At 39.9% G+C, this 19,813-nt stretch overlaps 1 protein-coding gene across 3 annotated transcripts in view; it reads right to left on the bottom strand.

The window, feature by feature from the left end:
* B3GALNT2 (beta-1,3-N-acetylgalactosaminyltransferase 2) overlaps nt 1-19,813 on the bottom strand; it is a 36,013-nt gene that overhangs the window by 3,972 nt on the left and 12,228 nt on the right. For 2 of the 3 annotated variants that reach the window (XM_024198462.3, XM_024198463.3), the window contains exons 4-9: nt 18,600-18,793; nt 15,553-15,648; nt 8,488-8,598; nt 7,643-7,721; nt 5,501-5,684; nt 3,089-3,214 (exon numbers count right to left, since the gene is read on the bottom strand). In XM_024198462.3, the coding sequence (XP_024054230.2) occupies nt 3,089-3,214; nt 5,501-5,684; nt 7,643-7,721; nt 8,488-8,598; nt 15,553-15,648; nt 18,600-18,793 (790 nt within the window). Of the gene's footprint in view, nt 1-2,185; nt 2,282-3,088; nt 3,215-5,500; nt 5,685-7,642; nt 7,722-8,487; nt 8,599-15,552; nt 15,649-18,599; nt 18,794-19,813 lie in introns of all 3 variants that reach the window. The other variant, XR_002908030.3, reaches the window with a different exon arrangement.

Raw genomic sequence — 19,813 nt, 5'->3', positions numbered from 1 at the left:
CAGTTGCAGTGGGGTAGATGCTTAGAACTGAACAGCAGAAGATGAAGACTGACATGGATTGGCAGAGGTGAGGTGAGCATGAAACTATCACACTACATGCCCACCCAATGGCTGGCTCTAGTCACTGTTAGTGATCTCTGTTTAATAAGCACTGATATTCACCCAACAGTACTCAGCTGCAAGTGGTTGAGACCTTTTCTGCTTAGGCTAGTTACCAACAAGCAGTGATTCTTAATAAATTTTGCTAAGCAAAGCCTTAAGTATATTTAGATGGCATCAAGCCAAAGCAAGATAGAAGGCAAACATCATGCATTCAGGACTGCAATTTAATGATTTATGGTTGTTTGCTGTATATCCATCAGAGACAATGGATTCTACCATGAGAAAATCTGAATGCCATGTACCATATGTAGGGTATAGACCTCTATAGGGAATTAATAAAATTATTCTAATTTATTGCTAAATTTTTAGGTTATTACAATCTTGCCTTTACTGAATGTTAGCATATTCCGTTATTTTCCTACACAATGCTTAAGAACACGATAACTCAGATATTTGGTTGCTTATATAATGAAATGAAATGTCTGAGCTACTCAAGAAAATTCATAGGACATTTCGGCTCTGTCAAGTAGTGCCAAGCACCGGAAATATCAAGGGTATGTCCATGCTGCAATCGCAGGTGTGATTGCAGCACAGGTTGGCAGAGCTTTAACCTAACTAGCATGGCTAAAAATAGCAGTAAAGATGCAGCAGCGCAGGCTAGCACCGCAAGTAAGACTCTAGCATGCTTGGAGAGCCCACACCACTGTGTCTTCACTGCTATTTTTAGCCCTGCTAGAATGGGTATAGCAGCCCATGCTAAAAATCATGCCTCCGACTGCAGCATAGCCATAACTTTAATCAGCCCCACCTTCCAGTCCAGTAGGGCTTCTGTAACATGATGATATCCCCAAGACAGCAGCATCACTGGTGAGAAAGAGTTTACAAAAATGCTGCCGAGGGATTAGCCTGAAATTGCGTTTAACATTTCCGCATCCAATTAAAGTCACATTATTGTAATTTAAGGTGTTAACAGCATCTCCTGTTAAACACCAGATGGCGTGGACTGTGTACTTCTGGAGAGGAGAGACTAGGTAACCTGTGTAAACAGAGACAAGTAGTGGAGTTTAATCTGAATTGAAGATTCTTAATATTTTGCCTGTGTCAAGGCTGCTTCCTGAATAGCATCTTTCAGGTAACCAATTTTAAATACTTTCTTCAGTTTCAGAGGACTCTGTTAAGCTCACTCAATTCACATTTTTCATTTTATTGAGCAGTGTGCCTGACTACAGTTTGGTCTTGGCAGTTTTTAGGCGTCATCATAGGAAAATCATAGCTAAAAGGAGCAAGAGTTAAGGGAAAGTGGTAGCTCCATCTCTTCAAATCTTCAGATCCAAGACTGCATGCCTTTTTGGAAGATGTTTTAGTCACACACAAATTACTGGCCTTAGTATAGGGGTAACTGGGAGAAGCTGAAAGCTCTCAACAGTCGGTTTGAGTTGGGAGTAGACAGCAGCGAGAATCTAGATGAGTTCATACAATGTGATATTTTGCAAAAAAGTCTGGGTGAGGTTTTGAGCCTGTCAGTTACCAGGACATGAAGGTAAGGATGGGACCTACCCTATGCAGCTGATACAGACTCTTTCAGTTTGAAGGTTAGATAGACTTTCCTGGGTAGGCCTGCTAATTATCATTAAAAATCTCCGAAGCCACCTGTTTTTCTTTAATCTTAATTCATAACAAAGAGCCAAATTCTGAACTTTTTTTTACACCCTTGACTTCAAGGAGTTACTCTTCTTTTACAACTTGAAGAGATCAGAATCAGTTGCACAGGGCAACCACCCTTAAAACTCATTTGACCAACCTGCCACTGATATCTGCGGACACTACCACTGAAGCCAAGGAAGTAATGCCACAGATTAATCTGGTCCTGTATGTCTGCAGTTCTTAATGGGGTGACAGAGTTTCCATTATAAGCAAGGCCACTGCAAGATGAATGTAAATGCTGAGCCTAGACCCCTGGTTTCCCTGGCACACTAGAGTTGCAGCTTGGAACATTCTGGTATTTTTAAACCATTTTCATTAAAATATGAGAATGTGATAATCTAATCTGATTTCCAGAACAACACAGACCATAGAATTTTACCCCGTAATTGCTGCATCATGTCTGTAACTCCTGGTTGAACTATATCAGAGAGAGCCATCCAATCTTGATTAAAGATTTTAAAGTGATTCACCATATCTGTTGGTAAACAATTCCCAGGATTAATTAACTTCACTGTTAAAATTTGTATTTCTTTTTTACAATAGTAAATTCAACTTTCAGTGTGCCACAGATTATTTTATATTGACAATCCATAGCTGCCTTGTACAGCTGTCAGTGGGGCGAAGCTGGCATTTTAGCTTGTGGATAGAGGACAGTTGGGATTTCTTGGCAACTAGAATGATGTGGTGGGTGGTTTGGGATAAGCACATTAGCTGGAGGTTTCTGGTAACACGATCAGTAGTAAAATAGATAATATTGACTTTTTTCCCCATGTATAAGCTGCAGAATACATGGGGCACCCGACTATAAAGCCAATTTTGTCCCCTCGTACACAACCCATTTCCAAAAAAATCAACCAGAAAAAGTCATACTGCCCTGAAAAAAAGGTAAAATTCAAAACAACGGTATGTCGGTACATGCTTGCAGTTTTTAACTTCACCTTATTTCTGCACAGAAATATTTATTACCTACTACTTCCTATATGCTACAGAGAAATGTTATGTGCTACCCAACGCATGTTATAGCCCAATATCAGAGGGGAGAAAGAGTTCTAGCTATTGTAAGGGCACATTCTAGATCAATTATCATCTGGCTTCTGCAACTCAGGATCCAGACCTGCTCTGACTGAAGTTATGGAGCTTTACTAATGACTTGAAGTGGGCACAAGCGGGGCTCCATAAGGAGACTGCTGAACTGAATTTTACAGCAGTAAAACGTTCCATAGACATGGAGAAATTAAAAGATCCATGAAAAACCCAGTAAACAGAAGAGTTTGAGACTCACTTGCCCCACCAGATATTTGGCCTGTCGAGTTTTTCGTGCATTATCCTGTTGAACACAGCTTCCAAATTTATGTAACAGTCATCATCTGTCTTCAGCAACAAATCAAAGTTAGCTGATTCTACTGTCCTGTTGCCAAAAGAAAAATGGTGATGATTTACTAGGAAAAAAATTTAAACTGCATTACAACTCCGCAACATAACCTGTATGCAACATAAACAGTGAAAGGACCCCTTGGAGAGGTAAGCCATTTGTCCTCTTCCTTTTAAATGTTTTTTCTATATGAAAGGAACCTGAGGTAGGATTTTTGCTATCCCTTACAGCTGATGGGTTTAACTTGCAATGAATCTGTCTAAAACAGTACTGACCTCAAAAGGATATGAACTCCTGCTGAGGACTACATCACAGCTATTAATGCCAGGGGTTGTATAAAGGGCTGATGGTCCAGCTAGCCTTCTGTATGAGAACAGTTGGTTCAAGGGCAGTGCAACTAGGAAAGTTTACAAGGAATGATTAGTAATAATTTGGTGCTTACCCTCTGTAAAGCACTCTCCAAATATTAAATGGGCAAATCCTTAACATCCCTGTGAGGTACATACATTATTTTACAGATAGAGAAGCTGACTGTAGGGAGAAACTCAAAGAATTAGAGTGAGATTATTCCTTGGTTTATCCAGAAAGATAGGCTATGTTTTGAAGGACATTCCTATATATTCACTTCCCCTAAGGAGCAAACTGTTTTCCTTAAATCCTTTATTACTGAAAAAGAAATGATTTTCTGCTAATGGACAACCAGTCACCACAGAGAGTTAGACGACTTCAACTTTATTTCCCCTTTTAGCAATCAGAAGTGTTCTTCTGTTTCTCATTTGTGTATTCTACACTATTCGGCACATTCCTTTGGTGGCTTTAAAAAAACCAAACACCACAGGTAGCATTTAAAGTTATTATTTAACAAGGGAAGAATCAGCCCAAGTTAAACATTAGTCATTCCAGTGGCTTCAATAGTTACTCCTTATTTACAAGAGTGTGAACAGAGAACCAAGCCCATTGTCTTTTCTGATGTAGAAGCATATATTTTGGAATATATATGCATAGTTGTAGGAGATTTGCTGCACATATCTAAACAGATCTTCTTAGACTATTTATATGCAAGAGGTGCTATCAAATATGCTTGAGCTTTTCAGTTAAATGTTCTCCAGTTAATGATCAATGCTGTTTTTAAAGTCTCGATGACTCAATTCTGATTGTATTACTCATTGAGGACTTGATCGTGCAATGGGATTACTCACTTGTGTGTGCGCAAGGTTAAGCACATACCTTTGGGGATCAAATGTGAGTTTTGGGGAGGGGATTGTTGTTTACAAATAACAGTAATAAATACCCAGATATATTGTAAACTGAGCTTAGAACTGGAACAAAATTCTCTGGTGTTTGTTTTTGATAATTACTCAGATTCATATCTTCCAATACATGTATGTTGTGCAAATGCACTGAAACCAAACAGAATTTAAAATAAAAAAAAAAAACCCTAATTTTTAGAATAAAAGGCTGTGTTTTTTCAGCTTTTATGGGTAAAGTCTCCAAGAAATTGAAAGTACATTTTACTCCAAGGAGTTTACATGTATTATCAATTGCTTTTTCAATTCACGTTCTGGATTGATGCTTCAGTCATTAATGTTTAGACCCTATTTTCACACAAGACAGAGGGCTCTGGCAGTAGCAGGCAGCTCTTGCGCAATTGTTGTGATGACAAAGGGTGCTCAAAGCTATTTGGAAGGCCTTTCTGGTCTGAGTGCTGAGCCTCTCCATCTTGGGTGCTAGAACCCAGGTCCCAGGAGGCACTGAGCACTTCAAACTGAAATCTACCTTGCAATGGAAATTGAGGGTGCTCAGGACTTGACTGGGTTGAACCCTTTGGTCCTGATCCAAAGCCCACTGCAGTCAGTGCCAGTCTTTCTGTTGACTTCCATGGGCTTTGGATCAGGCCTTCTGTTTGTAATCAGGCTGACAGCCAGCATTTAAAATTTAAGCTGCTGGTCTTCAGATTGTGATTTCATGCTGTTAGCAAACATCCCAGGTAGGGTTGTGGGCATGATTTAACTCTAACTTGCATATTTGGATTTGTGGAGCAGAAATCTGTTTTTAGAGATATTTGGGGTGGGGAAGGGAAGGAGTTGAGTCAGTAAAAAGATCAATCCTAAAAACCGAGCCCTCACTTTTAATCACCAGATGGAGTAATACAATTTTGTCCCTTATAGCGTGAAAACTAAACAAAACAAAAACAATGAAAAGAGTAAATAATTTCGTTGTGTTATATTGTGTAAATTTTCAGAATACAGCATCTCAAGGACTATCTGGCACCAGAAATAACCAGGGAAATCCTTAATAAAAAAAAACTTTTTTCCAACCTACCATCGGTAGAAGTTGAGTAATTTGGCTGGAACATTTCTGTAGGTATCAACAACGTCTACAAAAACAATATCATCATAGGCGTTGCTTTCTTCCTTCAATAATACATCCTCTTCTTCAAGGTTTTTTAAGTGGTTTACAAACCTCTCAGGACGAGTATGAAGGCTTTGTAAAAGAGCATCACCTTCTGAATGGGAAGGAGGAGAAATTATACATAGCCAAAATTACACATCGATTAATATCCACGTGCAGTACACTACATACAGCTGTGTATATTTTTCTTGTACTAGAAGCAGCATGTTTACATATTTATTTTATCAGTAAGCATCCAGCCAAAATCTGGATTTAGGAAATGTTGCAATTTTTTTTTTTTTTAAATGAAGGCACTAATTTTACAAGTTTACAATGATAAAAAGCAAAAGTTGCAGACAATAAGTTGGGGGTGGGGGGAGAAGGAGTCATACATATACCAAATTCACAGTCCATTTTGGTCAATTTCACGGTCAGAGGATTTTAAAAATAATACATTTAATGATTTCAGCTATTTAAATCTGAAATTTCATGGTGCTGTAATTGTCGGAGGTCCTGACCTCAAGACGAGTTATGGGGGGGACCGGGTCGCAAGGTTATTGTAGGGGAAGTTGCAGTACTGCTCCCCTTACTTCTGCATTGCTGCTGGCAGCAGCGCTGCCTTCAGACCTGGGCAGCTGGAGGGCAGCAGCTGCTGGCTGGGTGCCCAGCTCTGAAGGGAGAGCCGCCGCCAGCAGCAGCGCAGAAGGAAGGATGGATGGCATAGTATGGTATTGCCACCTTTACTTCTGTGCTGCTGCAGAGCTGGGTCCTCAGTCAGCAGCCGCCACTCTCTGGCTGCCCAGCTCTGAAGGCAGCGGCGCAGAAGTAATGGTGGCATGGTGTGGTATTGCCACCCTTACTTCTGTACTGCTGCTGGTGGCAGCGCTGTCCTCAGAGCTGGGCACCCTGCCAACAGCCATTGCTCTCCAACCATCCAGTTCTGAAGGCAGTGCAGAAGTAAGGGTGGGAGAAGGAGGAGGCGGGTTTTACACATGGTTTCAATGCACTTTAAGATCCTCCTGCACAGATGTATGGGAGATTAGACTGCTCAATCATATCTGCCAGTCCAATCTACTCAGCACGGAAATGGCGCTTGAATGTGGTTTGGTGTCTGACACTGTATTAACTGTTGTGTGGAGTCAACAATGTTACAATCTGATTACACATAGCAAAGTAGTGTAGACAGGCACTTACTAGCTCAGAGAAAAGCCCAGAACTGGATCCATTATTCCCTTATTTTCATCTTGTAGTGAAGCTTTAATTCACTGAAAAGTTTTTATAGGCTGAAGCTGGTTTGTGTGCCCCAAAAATCACATTTTAAAACTAAGTTAGTTAGTTATTTTACTTAAGGAAAATAAATTTCTGCTTTTCCTTATGCCAGGGCAGACAAGCCAGCCTCACTTTTGAAAAGTGTTAATACAGAGCCACCTCAGTTTTTCCATTATAGCAGCTGCTCTGTGGTGCCAGTTCAGATGCCAGCTTCAGTGCTAGGTGGCCCAGAGACCATGCAGAGTTTGACAGGGCTCCCAGAGGCTCTCACACAACCTGCTGAAATGGGTGCAAAGGGCAACAGCATTGCTGGGAAAAGCAAGCCCACTTTAGCTTTAATATCACCATTAGCCAACAATTGCTCCACAGCGTTGCAAGATAAACTGCAGTTATTTTCTATTCTAAATATAGGGGAAAAGTGGTAACTGTTAGCACAAGTTGACTTCTTAAAGGCAACCAATGTAGAACTTTTTTCTTTAACTTGGTCTTTTGACAACAAGAATTAAGGACAGGGACAGGGAAATCTGTTTGGACAGAAGGGGAAAAGGTTATTGCGTTAATAAAAAGACAGCAAAGAGATAAAAATTGGCTTAGCTGGGTGATAAGGAGCAACTAAAGATGTCGGCATGTCAACAAAATTTTATTTAGTACAGGACTTATATGAGAGAGGAATAAACTAAAAGTAGAACTCCTTAGTCAATCAAATTAATATTGGACACAGATTGATCATTCATGTCAGAGCTGTCGTTTAAATGTTCTATTGTAGGATAGAGAGATGCTCTACTACATTTTTTGCAGACTTACCTTGAATAGTGTAAATAAAGCCTCCTGCTATTCCTTCCACACCGTCTGTGAATTCATGTGGCCATGAACCTTCCCCTGTCTGTCAGAGATTGATTAAAAACATTATAAAAAGATAAATGTGTCAGTAGCAAAAGTTGGGCTAATTCCTTCTAAATACAAAACTTGATTCAACAACTAAGAATAACTATGTACAGTACATTTCTTTAGATATCTGCATATGTAAAAGACTAAGACTTTAATTATAATTTTAGGATGAGATTTTAAAAAATGCCTAAGGGATTGACATTAAAATTAACAGCCATGAGGCATCCAAAACAGAGGCAGCTTTGGAAATTGTAGCATTAATTTCTGTGTTCTATTCCATCCTCTCACCACACTGGAAAGTTAGATTTGAAATTAAGAGGAAAAGGTTAAACTATAATGGCTCAGCATGCTGTTTGTGAATCAGCAGAAAGTGGTGACAAGGAAAGAGAATTCATTATTTTAGGATTGCAGTAACTGGGCTGAATTCACTGCTGGCAGATTCAGCTGCAGTGAATTTGACCCATTATCTTTGAAGTCCACAAAAGGGAGGGGTGAACTTTATTTCCATGCAGAGTGGAAAATAGGTCTTTAATACAGTCAGTGGCACCATTTTCTTTGTTCACCAAAGGGCTGGATGCCAAGGTGGGGGTAAGTTGAAAATTAAACCAATAGAGGAAGCCAGACGGATGTCACCTGAAATGACTGGACATTTACAGAGAAACCTAGGGAGCACCGGGAAATGGGACAGAACGAGATCTTAAGAAACTTTTACCAAAAATAATTGATGATTGGAACATAAGTAGTATGAAGAGATGACGCACCGTAGAGACTCTGACAACTCCTCCTCCATCATTAACCATCACTTTGTGAAGATTCCTAGAAACAAGGCCTTGAAAGTCCTGGCTTTCCCACACAATAGTACCTTCAAAACTCTGTGAAGAAAGCACACCACAATTCACCATTAACAGGAAAAATATATATATAAACAAAAAACCACACATGCACACACATGGCCCTACTTGCAATATTGTGGAAATTGCGGATTCCGCAACATCCGGCTTATACTGCAATTTTGACAGCCGCTCTCATCCTCGGGCGGCCAACAGCAGAAAATCGCATAAAATAAGGTCCATTATTACTTTTCTGCAATTTTCCATGGCTTGTCCGCAACTCAGCTGCAATTTTTTGACAATCATCCTGCAATTCAAATAGGGTCTTACACACACACACACACTTTAGAGAGTGGAATCAAATAGAAGTATCACAATTTTAATTAAAAAACAATCAATTTTACATAAATGATGGTTTTATAATATAGCATAATGTTTTTACTTAGACTTCACTGCAATAAAATCAGTTAACAATAAAATGATGCACCTATGAAATAGAACCAGACAATGTGCCTTTAAGTCAAATAACTTATTTTTCTACATCAGGAATGATATTAAACTTTAACAGAAGTCTACAATGAAAGAATTTTTTCCTTTTTGTTTAAACTTCTGTTTAAAATTTTATTTAAAGGTGAACTGAAATGATTTTTAAAAATTAACTATAAAAAACCTGTATTACGAACAGAATAATTTTAAGAAATTTGAAAATCAATGCCTCTTTTAGTTATCTGCCAAGACTTGAGATTAGGGATCTCTGTTGATCCCGCAACAATCACTGACATCACCAAAACTTAGAGGGAAACAGGGAATTAATTTCCTTTCTTCCCTCGGGACAGGTGTCATGAGTTGTAGCAGGAGAATCAGAGAACCCTCGCCTCAGTTCTTGGTATACAAGTACAGTAACTCCCCTCTTAACGTCCTCTCGCTTAACATTGTTTTGATCTTACGTCCCTGCTCAATTACAGAGCATGCTCCATTTAAAGTTGTGCAATGCTTCGCTAGAACGTCATTTGGCTGCCTGCTTTGTTCACAGCTGGCAGCCCCCCTATCAGCTCCCCTACGCCCCCCCCCCAGCGCCTCCCATCCTCCAGCAGACCCCGTGGATCAACGCCGTCCCCCTCCTCCCCCCACCTCCTGCCCACGGCAATCAGCTGGCTTGTGGTGTTCAGGAGGGAGGGAGGGGGAGCCTGCGCGCTGTGTCCTCGCTCCTCCCCCCTCCCTCCTGAATGCTGCAAGCCAGCTGATTGCCGCAGGCAGGAGGCGGGGGGAAGGGGGAGGAGCAAGGACGCGGTGTGCGGAGTAAAGGGGGAGAAGAGGTGGGTTAAGGGTGGGGGCTTGGGGAAAGGGCTGGCATGGACGGGCCGAGGGTTGAGTCCCCTGCCCCTGGTGCTTGCAGAGTAGGGGAAGCTGCCGCTGCACAACGTGCTTCTCCTAGCCTACAGCACCTTCAGCCTCCTTGCCTGCCTCATTGTCTCCAGTGCCAGTGGGCTGTGCCTGTGTGGGGTAAGGCGGGGGGACCTCCCAACTATAGTACTGTACTGTATGGCAAAAAAAAAAAAAAAAACCCCGGAACCCTAACACCCTCCCCCCCCATTTACATTCATTCTTATGGGGAAATTGGATTCGCATAACATCGTTTCACTTAAAGTCGCATTTTTCAGGAACAGAACTACAACGTTAAGTGAGGAGTTCTGTAAAGGAGGAAATTACTGTCTTTTTCCCCTTTTTATTTAAACTGTATGACACTTTAAAAAAACTTAAGATCCTACATCACTAAGAGGCTAAATGTGTAACTTAGTTTTTAAAAAGCAGTTCAGTCCACCTTTAAACTGATCTGCTGAATGCTACATATATGAGATATATACTGTACAGATATTACTACTATTATTTTCTGTTGAAAGCCTCTAAGATGGTTACGAAGGGATAGAGGGGATGCAGTATAAAAATAAAAGTTTAAAGTTCTATAGTTTTTTTTAAGTATTCCTGTTCTCGTCGAAAGAATACACACTGAATACATTAACATTCGTTTCATGAATGTTAAACCAAGGTAAATGATTTTGTTTAAAGCAATATGTGATATAGCTTTAAATCAATTCCTCATCTTCTAAAGCAAAAATTTTGACACACTGCACATAAAGGTAGCTATTCAAGCACAGAAACACCTCATCTTGTTTTAAACTTATTTACAAATGCAGACAGATCCTTAATGTTCAGAACTGTTTGCTAACTCTCCGCTGCTGTATGCCTCAGATCCAGTTACTTCTCCTTTGACCTTTCCCTAACTCATTTCCTTCCTTATCCTCTTCTCCGGATTGTCTCCACTTACTGATAGATCCAAAATAGTGCAGCTTGATTTCTTACAACTGCCTCAAGCTCTTTAACATCCTCCACCAATAGGAGTTTTATGCCCATAGCCTGCTTGACATTCAGTCACAGCCACACATTTCAAAAGTCTCATATCCTCCACCGTCTGTTGCTTCTAATTCATTTTATAGTTAAACCATGGACCAAACCAGTATTCATCCTGGTCTGATCTTTGTGCTCAATACCCCCACCCTGCTTACTTCTAATTATTTGTCATTCTAATATGACAAGTGGACCATTACTAAGAATTTTTTCATGTCAATGGCAGGATTCCTCATCACCTTAGGCTTTGAAACCTGGATAGCAGCACTCACCTAGCATCTGTATTTACAAGGTATTTTAGTAGCTGCCCTTTCCCACGGTAACAATTTTTGGCTTAGAGATCAATAAATCTGGGTTCTAGTTCTAGCTCTGCCATTTGACTGCATGTGCCGCTGGGCAAGTCACTCAGCCTGCATGTGACTCAGTTTCCTCCTCTGTAAAAGGGGATATGTAAATACTTACTATACCCACTTCAAAAAGGTCATCGAGAGACACTTAATCAATTAGAGCTTGAGATCGTTGAATGCAAGGTGTTTGAGAAGTGCCAAATATTATTGCTTTACATCTTGAGAGATTTGTGAGCAAGTTCACTAGCGACTTTAACCTTCAGCGATTCTTATTCCAAGCTGCCTAACGGACATTTCATATGTAAAAATGCTGAAAGGAGAACATTACCAGCACACATCATCTGTTTTCTCCCTATTTACAGTCCATCCTCTCTGCAATGGGAGAGGATTGGCACTTACTATGAAGACTGAACAGGTGGACTGACATACTGTAATCCTGTTAAACTCCTTTCCAAATGTTACAGTGCCATGCCTTTTGTTGTTCTATTTCTCATTAGTAACAGTCTGCATATGGCACAGAGTCTCAGTTCCATGTGAGTGGTCTGGAGCTCTGTGTAAAAAAAATACATGCTTCTTTAAAACTTATCTGTGAACCCCTCCCTCCTCCTTAGTAATTTGCTGATTTGTGCTCGCTTGCTCTTTCCACAGTCATTTGGAAAATGAACAACTGATTCTGTCTTTGACAATCTGGCTTGCCAACTGCTTGTTCTGAAGTTATATTTCCCTCCATCTTTCCTCACTCTTACAAGGATGAGCCAAAAAAAAACAAAACCCATAACAAAAACCAGCACTTTAGTTAAAAGACGGATGAAGTAATTTGAACAATCCAATATTTCTTAATGTAGAGAAGTAGGGAAAGGTATTGTCTCGTACCAATCTTGTAGTACTTAAACACTTCACTACAAACAGATCTCAGATAACTGGATGTCAATATATGTGCATTAAATCTCTTCTGGGTGGTCTTGAATGCTTCAGCATCTTAAATATCACAAAGACTATGTGACAAAGCATAAACCCCATCAATCCAAACGAGAAACGTCATGTCATCCTGTAGATATACAATGCCAACAAAATAGTAAAAATATCAATAAAAAGCACTTGCAGTTTCTCTCTTTTCTAAACAATGCTTCAGACCTTTTTTCAATCAGAACGCAAAAAATGTATCAGTGAAAGACTGTCAAACTGGGAGGACGTATCTAATGGGGACTTGCAGGAGTCTGTCCTGGGTCCAGTACTATTCAATATTTCATGAATGACTTGGATCAAGGAGTGGAGAATTAGTTTATAAAATTTGCAGATAACACCAAGATGGGAGGGGTTGCAAGCACTTTGGAGGACAGGATTAGAATTTAAAATGACCTTGACAAATTGGTGTGAATTCAACAAGATTAACTTCAATAAAGACAAGTGAAAAGTATTTCATTTAGGAAGGAAAAATCAAATGCACAGCTACAAAATGGGGAACTGACTAGGCAGTAGGACTGTCAAATAGGATGTGCAGGTTATAATGGATCACAAATTGAATATGAGCCAACAATGGCTAATATCATTCTAGGGTGTATTATGTAAGACATGGGAGGTAACTGTCCTGCACTACTTGGCTCTGGTGAGGCCTCAGCTGCAGTATTGTGTCCAGTTCTGGGTGCCACACTCTAACAAAGATGTGGATAAATTGGAGAGAGTCCAGAAGAGAGTGACAACAATTATAAAAGGATGTTAAAAACCTGATTTATGAGGAAGGGATAAAAACAAACCTTGGCATGTTTAGTCTTGAGCAAAGATGACTGAGAGGGGACTTTATAAGTCTTTAAATATGTTAAGGGCTGTTATAAAGAGGATGGTGATCAATCGTTCTACACGCTCACTGCAGATAGGACAAGTAGTAATGGGCTTAATCTGCAGCAAGATAGATTTAGATTAGATATTAGGAAAAACTTTCTAACTATAAGGATAGTTAAGCTCTAGAATAGGCTTCCAAGGGAGGTTGTGGAGTCCCCGTCAGAGGTTTTTAGAACAGGTTAGACAAACACCTGTCAGGGATGGTCTAGGTTTACTTGGTCCTGCCTCAACACTAGGGGATGGACTAGATCACTTCTTGAGGTCTCTTCCAGTCCTATATTTCTACAAATTTATGTCGCAGCTTGAATATGCATTAATATTTATAGCTGGAAAATAAAAGGAAAAAATTACAAGTGCCTGGGAATTTAATATAGTGGAAAAAAACAATCAAAGATTTACAGGAATAAAATTTGAGTTGTGCAGAAACCCATCCCATCCCACTATACAGTTGGGCAAAATATTTCTAAAAATTAAAACCATACAGCATCTGCTGCACATCACTTTAAATTAAATTTCTTACCCCTGAAGAAATTTAAGCAGCATTAAATTGCATACAGAAAATACTTCAAGAAATGTGCTTACTTGACAAGCTAGACCACTAAAATGCTACTCTTTAGTAAACTGTTTAAGGAGACAAGCCAGGGGTTCTCAAACTTTTTTTGCTGGGACCCCCCTTTGAAAATATTTCAGGCTGACAACCTCCGCCCCCATACCATCCCACTCTTACTTCAGCGCTGCCGCCAGCAGCAGCGCAATCTTCAGAGCTGGGTGCTCGGCCAGCAGCTGCCACTCTCATGACCCCCCTACAATAGTCTTGCTGTGACTCCCTTTTGGGTCGGGATCCCCCGGGGGAGAAACACTGAGATAAACTAACCAGTCAACTGTTACTTCCTCTCACAGGGGACTGAGGTCCAAATTCATTCCTGTATTAACTCTTGTGAAGTCAGTGGAATAATGTCAAGGACTAAATTGGCCCTGAATGCCTAACTTACTCAGCCATTCATTTTCTCTCCCACATTTTCCGTATAAACCACTTCACTATATTTCTTCCAGAACCTAAAACCAGTCACAGAAATCTATTTCTATTTAAGACATAGTTATTAGAGCACCGGTTTAACAATATAAGAGAACACATTTAAATTAAAAGATGCCAAATTTTAAAATTATATCTGAAATATTTAGAGATTAGGAACTCACATTGAAATTGCTCCTCACAGCTGGGAGCTGTCACTCAGTCAGCATTCCCACTTTAAGTCAATAGAAGTTTTACTTGAGTAAGGACTGTCGGATTAAGCCCTAACTGTAATAATGTTAATTCTATTTTCTTCCCATACTCTTTTTTACTATGTTTAACCACTTCCTTCCAGTACAACCCTGAAAAGCATCATTTGGAACCATATCCCTACAGTACAACCCAATCTCAAGCTGCAGGCACCATTCCCAAGTGGGATCACAAAACCTAGGACCCAGCCTTTAGACCTTAGTTAATGCTGCTCACAACCAGCAATAGTGTTAACAATACCAACGCACCCCACCCCACGCAGCAGTGTTTTCCAAACTTTTGAAAGCTGAGTCCCCACTTCAGGAAAATGAAACCAATCACACCCCTTGCACCCTGGCAGATGTGTTGTTAAAGACATATGTGTTTTAATTTACACAACTTCTGTGCACTCTCTCACCTATGGCTAGTATTTCATGCACATTCCCCCTTACTTTGAGAAACACTAATATAGTGTAATTCATTATGTGATGGTTCCTCTCCTTTCTCACATGCTTTGATGAGCAGTGAAATAACTAACAATGGTCACATTTGAAGTACCATCATCTGTATCCAAATTAGTACCCATTGAAGTGAATAGGAAAGTTTACACTTCAGAGCTACTGTTTCAGGCTCTCGCAAACTCAGGCAGAAGCTTCTGCATTGTTTACACTCATCTCATACTTTGAAGGTTTTCTTTGCAACCATAATAGCTATAAAGACTTACTGTTTTCAAAATGAAAACAGAGACTCAAGAGAACAGAGATCTGTCTGTGCCCCCTGGATAGTCCTTTGTACTCACCCCTAAAGGAAGGGAAATAACCCGCTGTATGGGAAACACTATCCCACAGAATCTTAGTGCGTTTCCTCTACGGACCAAGATTTGGAGACAAATTCTCACATAAAAGCTCCACACCATTGAATCATTTTTAAGAGATTTCTTAAGGCAGTGAACAGTAAATGAAAACCTCTAGAGCATTAGCTTTAAAGAGAGATACTAGTTTCCAGAATGTGTAGTGTAGGTATTTCACCATCTCATGCCACTAACAGATATAAATAAAGCCTGAAACATATAAATAGATGAAAAGTAAATGCCTGTCTTACAAATAAAATCAGCATGGGAAATTAACTAAATACTGCACGTACCTCTGGCAAAATGAACTGTTCTACAGGTTTGTACCACAATCTGTTAACTTGCACTCCACAGCTAGGTGGGCTAAAGCGAGCACTGAAGAGAGCTTCCTGTGTGCAAAATAAAGAAAGGCAAACAAAAATAAGAAACTTACATTCTTAAATCACTAGGCCTGTAAAAACAATGCTAGCCTACATTATCTTATTTCGTTCACAATAGAAAGGACAAACCTCTTAAAGCAACCCCTAACATTTTTCGTTTTAAACAATGTTAACTATTTTTCATGCAGAAATAGCCCTTAAAACTAAACAATATTTTGTTTTGAATTCCCCCACATACATATACACACCGAATATAGGGCCCCTGAGAAGTGCTGAATTGACAACCCTGTAGAAGTTACCCCCTGCAGCTCCCAGCCGTTGTGGGCACCGGCGGGACCCTACAGCTACCAGACACCTGCGGGCTGAAATCAGGGAGGTTTTCAGAAGTCACAGATTCCATGACTTCCGTGACAAAATCATAGCCTTAGTTATAGGATGCATTTGATACAAACCTTTGAGAAATCCACAGAGTTTATAAAATCTATTTGTCATCATAGAGAGAGTTTAGGAAGTCTTTATACCACCAGACTACACCAGCATCATTAGAATCCATTGAGAAGAAAAAGGTAACCTTTAAAAGATGGCAGGCCAATGGCTTGTGCAGTGATAAGATGGCGTATATGGAGGGGAAAAAAGGAGGCCTAAAGAAGTCTTGCAACGACTACAGATCTGACCTGTGATGAGCTATATGACTACTAGGAGGATATGAAGGAGAAAAGAAACTGGAAACTCGCTAAGGCAAGAGAAGAAAATGATAAAAGATGTGAACGAGTTTGCTTATATTAGAAATGAGCAATCAGCAAAGTCTGAAGAGATTATTTTGAAGAAGGAAAAAAAAAAAAAAAAAAGATGAATGGGGAGAACCCAAGAGAGGAACTCACAACATTTAGGCTGAACCAGGGCATGACAGGTTGCACACAGGAAGAAGAGAGTATACAAGCATTAGGAAAATTAGAAAGGAGAAAGCACCTGGGCTTGATAAAGTACCAGTGAATGCGCTGAAGTTGATGGGAAGGGAAGGGCGTCATGTATTTTACAAGATTGTTCAATGATATTCTTAAGAAAGAGAAAATGTCAGATGAATGATGTAAAAACTTGGTAGTACCCATTTTTAAACAGAAAGGAGATATTACACTGTATACTAATTATCATCCAATTAAGCTGATGCACATGCTATGAAAGCATAGAAGATTACTGAAAAGTAACTGCCTGGAATAGTTGAAATTTGGAAGGGTCAGTATGGATTTATGCCGGGAAGGAGTATCACTGATGCCATATTTTTGCTGTATGAATCTTCCTGGAGATAGCTACTTGGTATAGCCTTTATGGACTTGGAGAAGGAGTTCGCTCATGTACCAAGAGAATTAGTTTGGTGGAATATGAGATGGAGAGGTGTGCCAGAAGGATATGTCCATTTTCTCCAGGATATGTATGACAGAGTGACTACTGTAGTCAAAGCCAAATGGGGCTACCCAACAGAGAATTTTCAGTAAATGTGGCCCTTATCATGGATCAGCACTGAGCCCTTTTTTGTTTGCGGCTGTCATGGATGTGACAAGTGATAATATGCAAAGGGAGCTGCCTCAGAATACGCTGTTCCTGAATGACTTAGTGATATGTGCGGAAGATTGTGACGCCCTGCAAACGAAGGGTGACAACACAGTTAGGAGCAGGCAGGACACAGAACACTGGTAAAGACTGAGGTTTTGATCAATGAAGGAGAAGGACCTTAAAAGAGAAGGACTAATAAAGGATATTACAGGTAGAGATCTTAGAAGAGTGAAAGAATTTAAATACCTATAATCAATGAATGGTTGCTGGTAGTGGTGCCCTCCTGAGTGATGCCCAGCATCGTACTAAAGCTGCTTGGTGCAAATGGTGGGAGCTGACCCAAGTTCTCTGTGATAAAAAGATACCAATAAAGTTAAAAGGTAGACTGTAGAAAACTGTAATTTGACTCATCCTAATGTACCAGAGACTTGACCAGCCACAAGAAATCAGTATGCTCTCCACTACAGAAATGAAGATGTTGAGATAGTCAAATGGTTGGAGACTCCATGGTAGGAAACAAAATAAGGTTGAGAGGGCCTAATGTTGGTTGCCCATCTGAAGACAAGTTGAGGGAGGCTAGGCTACTTTGGTATGGGTTATATTGGTAGAATGGCCCTTGAAATGACCATGGATGGAAGACAGCCAAGGATGGCAAAGACTCAGTACAAGGACCAGATATCAGAGGACCTTAGAGAGACCAATTTACATAACAGACAGGCATACAATCATGGGTTTTGGAAGAAGGCTATAAAAGTTGCTGACCCAGAACAGGGACTTGGAAATAAAGACGACGACAATGACTACAGATGACCCAAAGTTTTGAGTCCATAACAGAACTGGAAAACTACATAATTATACTGGTCATGTGCTAAATGATAACAGTGTGCAACAACTTCCAGATGTCTAGCTAGAGAGTGGATCAGACTATAGAACAAGAATTACTAGCTTAACTCTATTTCCTTACTTTTAAACGCTCAAAGGGTGGTGGTTTTTGTTTGAACACATATAAGTCTTTAAGTTATCAATAAACTTTTATAACCTCAATTTCAACTAAAACTGTTTTGTCTTGGAATTACAAGGAACATTTCTATTAACCCACACATTACTAATCTAAAAAAGTAGTCTACAGTTATACAGAAAAAATAATATTTTAATACTAAAAGTTTGTAAATCACAGTTTTTCACATTCACCAGATGACAAATGTGAAATAGGAAAGATTTATAGTTATTCATCTGACAGTTCTTAAGAGTGCAGTGGGAAAGAAAACTCTCTTTTATTAGTGTATGATAGGTGAAATCATTAATTTGCTAGGCCATTAACACACATCTCATTCTGCAGGAATTCAATCCACGATAGAAAGAAAAAATGTGCTTTAGCCCTCTTTGGTAAGATAACTATAATACTGTACCTCCTGTTCTGCCTGGTATAGTTTTACAGTGATATTCCTCTGGAATCCCACACCATCAGCATCATAGAATACCCCAAGACTGGTAATGACAATGGGGTAAAGAACTCGGAAGTTCACACTGACAATGCGGTCTTCAGAAAGCACTGAAGGCGTATCTTCAGGGAGACTGAATGCTTCGATTTCTTGATTCAAAACTATTTTAAAAAAGGAATGAGGATTATACCGGCAATGTGAGTAGATTTATCGTTCTGGAATTGTGTATACATGAGAATGTCTGATGAATAATTAGCATGGCTGGCAAAGCGTACAAAGGTAATCAAATTCCAGACGAAAGATGACTGACTGCACAATGCTGTAAGGAGACACTTAGAATGATTTAGTAGCCTGCTGGTTACCAGCAACTGTAAGTCAGTGCTTGAGCATGTACAGACCGCTGAATGGAAGTGCGCACACACACTTATATATAACACCTTGCTCTGCTTAATGAGAACAGCTGTTTTATTCCATCTGATTTATCCTTGGGAGGCTGAATGGCAATGATTGCTGCTTAACTGGAACCAAATTAGCAAAAGTGGCATTTAAAGTGACTCATTCCAAAAGGGCCAAGTGGTTTTTACCAGGAGTTAGGATCATAGTTGTGAAATTCTAATATAATAGTTGCAAAGTAAATATTCAAAGGAGGAAAAATGAAAATGAAAGGCAGGAAATATAATTTTAGTTATGTATTTTATTGAGGACAGTGTTTCATTTCAAGTATTTTCTGACACTTATAATTTTAAACAATTGCCTCTTCTCCTAAGAACAGATTCTGCAAGCACTATCAGATGTAGTACTCACTTCAGTAGAAGTGGCCTCACATGGTCTTGTGGCCAAGACACTGGACCTGGATGATCTGGGTTAAGTTCTCAGCTCTAACGCAACACAGACTTGTGCGAACTTGAACAAGTCATTTAATACTCTCTGACTCAGTTCCCCGTCTGTAAGGTGGGGACAATAGCCCCTACATGACAGAGATATTGAAAAAGTAAATTAATTGGGGGAGATTTTCAAAGGCACAAAGGATGTCCAACTCCAATGAAAGTCAATGGTCTGGCCCTTTGTGCCTTGGAAAATCTCCCCCATCAATGTCTGCATGTGGTGCTCAGAGGTGGGCTATAGAAGTGCCTACATAGAGAGGAAGACCAATAGTATTTGCAGGATTGGGCCCCTATCTG

Source organism: Terrapene carolina, unplaced genomic scaffold (genome assembly GCF_002925995.2).
Source record: "Terrapene carolina triunguis isolate 2854851 unplaced genomic scaffold, T_m_triunguis-2.0 Scaffold85, whole genome shotgun sequence".
Taxonomy (NCBI): domain Eukaryota; kingdom Metazoa; phylum Chordata; order Testudines; family Emydidae; genus Terrapene; species Terrapene triunguis.
This window is presented reverse-complemented; position numbering and strand designations above follow the sequence as displayed.